The sequence below is a fragment of the Pediculus humanus genome, genomic scaffold (genome assembly GCF_000006295.1).
Source record: "Pediculus humanus corporis 1103172107406 genomic scaffold, whole genome shotgun sequence".
Lineage (NCBI taxonomy): Eukaryota > Metazoa > Arthropoda > Insecta > Psocodea > Pediculidae > Pediculus > Pediculus humanus.
This window is the reverse complement of record NW_002987031.1, coordinates 58,337-66,290: the sequence shown is the minus strand read 5'-3', so window position 1 is coordinate 66,290 and position 7,954 is coordinate 58,337. Positions and strand designations below refer to the sequence as shown.

At 29.4% G+C, this 7,954-nt stretch overlaps 1 protein-coding gene across 1 annotated transcript; it reads left to right on the top strand.

Annotated features, from left to right (window-relative positions):
• Positions 1-2,543: 2,543 nt before the first annotated feature.
• On the top strand, positions 2,544-3,440 carry Phum_PHUM058260 (tripsin, putative; the record flags this gene model as incomplete). Its single annotated transcript, XM_002423382.1, has 4 exons — positions 2,544-2,569; positions 2,665-2,960; positions 3,038-3,189; positions 3,279-3,440. The coding sequence occupies 4 exons, from the start codon at positions 2,544-2,546 to the stop codon at positions 3,438-3,440; spliced, it is 636 nt and encodes a 211-aa protein (XP_002423427.1).
• Between the last annotated feature and the right edge of the window lie 4,514 nt (positions 3,441-7,954).

Sequence of the window (7,954 nt, the reverse complement as noted above, 5' to 3'; positions counted from 1 at the left end):
TAATAATAAATTCGCGTGAATTTTATATTACGTCATCGAAACGTCATTTCCTGTTCTTTATTTTAATTAAAAAAAAAAAAAAATTTCGCGACGGAAATCGTAAAAAAAAATTAAATTTTTTTTAACGGATCGATAAATCGATAAATTAACGATGAGTAAAAAAAAAATTTGTAAATAAAAAATAAGGGAAGGATGGGGGAGGGGGAGGGGGAGGAGAAGATTGAGGAAAAGGGGGTGGGGATTATTTAAATTTTGGAATTATTCCAGTCGAGTGTCTGGAATATCTTTTCCAAAGTGGTTTTTAGCACACATTATTTAGCAATTTGGCCAAGAAATTTTCTTTTTTCTTCTTCTCCTCTCCTCTACGATAAATAAATTACTCGTGCCAATGATTATTGAACTTGGGATGTTTGTTACGATGCGTTAAAGTGCGTAAGTGCGCGCCACTCAAAAACGCACGTAAAAACGCCTTGAGTTAGTACAACCGAAAAAGAAGAGGAGGACAATGTTGTAACGACAATGAATGGAGTTGTCGACATTGAGATATCATCGGAAAATTATTTAAAATCGTCAATACGTTAACCGGTATGGAGAGTTGTTGTTATCACGGGTACTGATAAGGGTAAAACCTTATCATTCGTTATTTAACGTTTATCCTATTCGCATATCAATTTTTAAAAATGTACGGTTTACAAATAACGAATAAAAAAATTTTTTTTTTCATTTTTTTTTTCAAATTTTTTTCACACGCTGGAACGTCATCGAGAAATTGTAAGTAATAATCATTATTATTATTATTTCTAAACTAAAACCACGTCAAAAAAAAAAAAAAAATTTTTTTACTTAACTTAATGCAATGGAATGACGACCTTTGCGTTTTTTTTTCGAACACCTGAATATTTTTTTTTTATTATTCCTGGAAAAAAATAAAATAAAAATTTCATCATTTTCCAGTTTTTTCCTCTCCAGTTTTTCCTTTCCTGGAATGAAAAAAAAAAAAATTTAAATTATTATCGATTTTAGTTTTCTTAATAAAAAAAAAAAAAAAATTTTTTTTTTGATAAATTTTACCTATTTATAAATAAATAAAAAAAAATTATTAATGATTCTCCAAAACTAAACTGGAAATTTTTTTGGACAAAAAATGAATAATAACATTAAGTTTTCCTTTTAAATTTTTTTTTTTGGCGCCTTTTTTTTTTTTAAATAAAAAACAAAACCGTTCTACCATGTACTGTGTTTGTTTGTATGTAAATTTGGCATTATACCAACAAACAAACAAACACGGAGAAAGAGAGATATGGGAAAAATTATTATTATTATTATTATTATTATTATTATTATTTACAATCCGTTTCCAGTTTTGGGAAAATTCGTCGAATTAATTTTACCGATAATAATAATATTATTATTATTTTATAAACGCACGCGACGTTTAGTGACGCTTCGATGATTTCAAAAACTTAATCCCGTTTACGTATAAATATTTACATGGAAATTATTTGTTCTGGAACCTTCCACGACGACGACGACGACGACGAAGATGACGACAACGCTGGAAAAATTACAAAAATAATAATAATAATAATTTCCCTTTTAATTTCTTTCTTCCATTCTTTCCTTCTTTCCTTCTTTCTTTCTTTCATTCTTTCTTATTTCTTCATAAAAATTAATTATACAAAATAATAATAATAATAATAATAACTCGCGCGTTACAATGTAATAATTTAATTTATTATTATTATCATTATTATTATTATTATTATTCGGTAATAAAAAGTAATAAAATTAATTTTTTTTTTAGAGAGAAAGAGCGAATGAAAATATGAAAATAATTAAACTTACATAAGAAAATTTATTTATTTTTAAAAATAAATTATCATTTATTGATAAAAACTTACGTAGTAATAATAATAATAATAATTAAAAACCTTGAATTTTATCAGAATAAACAAAAGAAAATTTTAAAAAAATTTTGGCCTCTTTCGAAGAGAAAATCGGGTTTGAGCTAATCTATTTAGTCGAGTAAACTTTACTCCTATGATAAATTTACAAATGTGCGACAAAAATCTATTATTATTATTATTATAACTATTGAATTAGTTCTCCAGATAAAGCATAATCATTATTATTATTATCATTATTATTGTCTGAAACTTACGCGGATCGATAACGAAAATTCTTTTTAAAAAAAAATCGAATTGAGCGCAAAAAGTCAATTTTTTACTTGTTGTATCCTCTCGCGCGATAATAAAAACACACTGATAAGAAAGATAATAATAATAATAATAATGATGATGATAATGATAATAATGATTATTCGGAACAAATTATTAAGGTTAAAGAGGTATGTTTAATTCTGAAAAAAAAAAAAAAAAAACTTATTAAAAGTGGCAGATGTTCCTTGCGGTGTTCAGTTAAGACGTGAAAGTAGAATTATCGGCGGTAAAAATGCGGTTCCTGGAGAATTTCCATGGTTGGTTTCAATTAAAAGATTGGGGGGCCATTTCTGCGGCGGTACCATAATTAATAAACGTTGGATAATGACAGCTGGACATTGCATGTGTAGGTAAGTGAGAATGATTTCATCTCAGATTTTTTTTTTGTCAAAAACCCGATAATCGAATTATATTATTATTATCATCATAAAAATGTTTTTTTAAGCGGTTCTGGAAAATTATTGGAAAATAGAATACGCGTGACGATCGGAGAACACGATTTAAAAATTAAAAATTCTAAAGAAATCGATAAAAAAGTTATTAAAATACATTTTCATCCGAAATATCAATGTGGAAAATTTATTGACGATATTGCTCTCCTGGAATTAGAAAATGATATTTACTGGACAAAATCCATTGGACCTGCTTGCCTACCTAAAAATTACGATAATGATAACGATTTAACGAATCGTTCGGCGACATTAGCCGGTTGGGGATGGCTTAATGAAAAATATAGCGAAGGTATGAAATAAACAACTATCAAATGAATGATTATCATAATAACGATGACGTCATAAAAAAAAATGAACGTTTTTCAGGGAGGAGACCGGATATATTACAAAAAGTACAAGTAAACGTTTTTGATAACGATAAATGTCGGGATTGGTATTCATCCCAAGGGAAAAATGTTAAAATTTTAAATACTCAATTATGTGCCGGTCACGAATCTGGTGGGAAAGATGCTTGCTGGGTAAAAAAAAAACCGTTACTTTTTATTATTATTATTATTATCATTTTTCTTCGGACCCGTCGTATTTATTATTATTATTATTAATTTAGGCCGACAGCGGAGGACCGTTAATGATATCAGAATCTGACAACAGCGTGACCGTCGTTGGTGTCGTGTCGACTGGAATCGGATGCGGAAGACCAAAACTTCCAGGAATATACACGAGAATAACCGAATATATTCCTTGGATATTAAACGTCATCAACAATTAACACAAAAATTTAAAAAAAAAAACAAAATGGCTGTGAGACCTCCTCCCCTCCCCTCCCTTCCCGCGCCCTTTTATTATTATCATTATTAAAGACTGATTGACGACAAATTAATAATAATGATAATTTTTTATCGCGATGCGATCGTCGCGTAAATTTTTATTAATCGAACGCGCGCGAGAGAGAGAGAAAGAACACGCGCATTTACGCACGCACTCACGCACACGCCAAAATAATTCAAATATTTTATAATGAATAAATGACCTTTGGTGGGGTCAATTAAAGAGGGCGTTGGATTTAATTTGATCGGAAGTTTTTGTGTTGTTGGCCCGACTCCTCCCTCTTCTTCTTTTCTTTTTAATACTTCATAAATTATTATTATTATTATTATTACTAATCAATGACCTTAACGTTTCAGGTCAAGTTTTTCTTTTTTTTTTAATTTCCTAGTATTTCGTAAATTTTTTTTTTTTTTTACTAATTAAAAATAATAATAATAATAATAATAATAATAATAATAATAATAATAATAATAAAATAAAATTAATTTTTTATTTATTACTTTTTATTTTTTATTATTATTATCATCATCATCGTCGTCGTAATTACAAAATACAAATTTAAATAACATTAAAAAACGTGAAAAAATTATTTTTACAAATAATAATAATAATTATTATTATTAATATTAGTATTAGTATTAGTATTAGTATTATTATTATTATTATTATTATTATTATTATTATTAATATCGACGAAAGGCACCGGTTATCAGCCCTGATTATTAAATTATTAATTTTTATTTATTTATTTATTAAAACCCCCCCCACCCACTACTACAACGATCGAGAGCTTTAACCTACTTAAAAAAAATAATGATAATAATAATAATATTAATAATAATAATAATAATAATAATAATAATAATAATAATAATAATAAAACAAGCATTTGATTTATATTACATATAATATAACAATTTACAAAATAAAAAAAAGGAAAAAATTTTTTTTTCTTCCTTTTTTTCCTTTTTTACCTTTTTCTTTGCTTTTACAAATCAAAAACAAAAATCCTTTTTTTTTTTTAATTTTCCTTTTTTCCTTTGCGATTAAAAATTAAACGAAAAACAAAAAAAAAATTTACATTAATAATAATAATAATTAATTTTTTTTTTACTCGTTAAAAAGCGAAAAATCCAAAAAAGAAAAACAAAAAAACAAAAAAAAACAAACAAACAAACAAACGAACAAACAAAAATAAAGGCACTCTCTCTACTACTTTTACTCATATATATATATATATATATATATATATATATATATATATATATATATATATTGTTATGAACCCATATCAAGTGTGATGTATTTTTCGATAAATGAGTGAGAATAGTGACTCCATTTACATGGTAGACGCAAAGTCAGCATGTCTGGAGATAGTGATTCCATTCACATGTTAGACGCAAAGTCAGCATGTCTGGAGATAGTGATTCCATTCACATGTTAGACGCAAAGTCAGCATGTCTGGAGATAGTGACTCTATTCATATCATAGACACATAGTCAGCATTTCTGGAAGCTTCGCTTTTCTTATCTAATCTTAAGTGCTAGTGAATGAATAATGTCTAGCGATAGTCAGAACTTATAAAAGGAGGCTGAACGTCTCAGCCAGGGTTCTTGTTTCTCTGCACTTTGTTCTTGTTGCACAACTCTTCGTTCTTGGTGTTCGACTCTTAGTTCATCGGTTTCTCCTGATATCTTAGAGTTCAACTTGTGTCTAGGTCTAGTTTTGTGATTGTGCTTACAACTAGTAGTGTTCATAACATTATTTTAGTGACTAATTTGTTCTGTACGTGTAACATGTTGTAAAATGTTCTTATGTTGCTTACAATCAATATAATTCTTCTTTCGTTAAAAGTGTGTTCGATTTCAATCTTGAATAATACCACGAACGCGGAGGAAGATCAACGTTGTGAATCGATAATCGAATCGGGCCACGACATATTTATGGCGCAGTCGGTAGGATATTTCTGAACAACAGGAAATCAGAAGGATTTAAAGTAATTCTTTTCGTGTTGTTGGGTTTCAACTCTTTATCAGAAATTCTTTTTGTATTGTAAGTAAGTACAGATAGTTACTCATTTTTGTTGTGAACAATGCCTAGAACTGGTCAACCTGTTTTCGACCCATCCCAAATACCCCTTGATTTCTTGTGTAGTCTAGTTCCTAATTTCTTTTCCGGAGAAAGGAACCAACTTAATGCATTTATCTCTGATTGTGATAATGCTTTTGAACTGTCCTCTGAAGAGAATAAGTACCCACTCTTCAGATTCATCTACTCCAGAATCACTGGTAAAGCCAGGATTCAAATTTCTATATACGATTTTAATAATTGGGATGATGTAAAAACAAAACTAATAGAATTATACCAAGACAAGAAACCCCATAGTCAACTGATAAAAGGGTTGACCAATCGCAAACAAGAATCAGCATGTATCCACTATGAGGATAACACAATAAAGTTGAAGGAAAAACTTCAAATTTTAGAAGTTACAGAATCCAAACTTGAAGTTGAAGGAAAAACAGATCCTTTACCAGAATCAAAACTTAAAGTTGAAGAAAAAACAGATCCTTTACCAGAATCAAAACTTAAAGTTGAAGAAAAAACAGATCCTTTACCAGAATCCAAACTTGAAGTTGAAGAAAAAACAGATCCTTTACCAGAATCAAAACTTGAAGTTGAAGAAAAAACAGATCCTTTACCAGAATCCAAACTTGAAGTTGAAGAAAAAACAGATCCTTTACCAGAATCCAAACTTGAAGTTGAAGAAAAAACAGATCCTTTACCAGAATCCAAACTTGAAGTTGAAGAAAAAACAGATCCTTTACCAGAATCAAAACTTGAAGTTGAAGAAAAAACAGATCCTTCACCAGAATCCAAACTTGAAGTTGAAGAAAAATCAGATCCTTTACCAGAATCCAAACTTGAAGTTGAAGAAAAAACAGATCCTTTACCAGAATCAAAACTTGAAGTTGAAGAAAAAACAGATCCTTTACCAGAATCCAAACTTAAAGTTAAAGAGAAAACAGATTCTTTACCAGGATCAATTCCTGCTCAAGAGGAAAAAGCACCCTCTACAAATTTATCTAAGAAAAGGGCTAAAGAAGCACCCTCTACAAATTTATCTAAGAAAAGGGCTAAAGAAGCACCCTCTACAAATTTATCCAAGAGAAAGGCTAAAGAAGCACCCTCTACAAATTTATCTAAGAAAAAGGCTAAAGAAGCACCCTCTACAAATTTATCCAAGAGAAAGGCTAAAGAAGCACCCTCTACAAATTTATCTAAGAAAAAGGCTAAAGAAGCACCATTACTTCCTAAAAATAAAAATAAGAAAAAAGGTCTAAAAGTAAAAGAAGTGAAAACAAAAGGAAAAGAAAGATCATCCATACAGAATTCAAACCTTAAAAATAATCCTAAGGCTAAAATTCAAAAGAAAACAAAAATTTCAAATAAAAATATAGGAGCTACTAAAAAAATTCACAAGCATAATTTTGGGAAGCATACTAAAAAGCGGAAATGGAATTCCAGTACCAAGAAAACCAGGAAGAAAGCAACTGTTTTTATATCAACTAGTTTTCACGAAAAGACTATTCCTGAAGTAAAGCTATTTTTACCGAGTAAAGTTCAGTTATTGCCTAACGAAGAAGACGGAAAAGGTCAATTGAAAAACAGCGATCCAGATCCTGAAAAAGTTCCAAGAGAAAATCTAAATAAAAATAAAATTAAGTCTAAACAAATTTACTACAATATTCCCAAATTTAAAGGACCCTATGAAATCAAGAAAGTAACTGGTAGCAATATCCAATTAAAAAATTCGTAATTAGTTGCTGATCCTGTTAACAACACAACCGTGTTCTAAGTAGATGAAAAAACTTATTTTTCCTTTTTAACTTTATCCAGTCATAACCTAATCCTTTTTGCGTTCACAATTGAGTATTATCTGGAAATACTTCCACTACTTACAATTTCAATTTAAAATCATGTTACTACGGAACAGAACAAGATATCCAGTCATAGCATCTACCCGAGAACTTCTCATCTTAAACGAATTCTGCAAGAGTCAGCAAAGGAAAATTTCCAATTTCAACAAAAGGAGAAAACAAATTTTTTCTTTTCCAAAAAAGAAAAAATTGTTTTCCTTCTTAAGGGGGGAGGTGTTATGAACCCATATCAAGTGTGATGTATTTTTCGATAAATGAGTGAGAATAGTGACTCCATTTACATGGTAGACGCAAAGTCAGCATGTCTGGAGATAGTGATTCCATTCACATGTTAGACGCAAAGTCAGCATGTCTGGAGATAGTGATTCCATTCACATGTTAGACGCAAAGTCAGCATGTCTGGAGATAGTGACTCTATTCATATCATAGACACATAGTCAGCATTTCTGGAAGCTTCGCTTTTCTTATCTAATCTTAAGTGCTAGTGAATGAATAATGTCTAGCGATAGTCAGAACT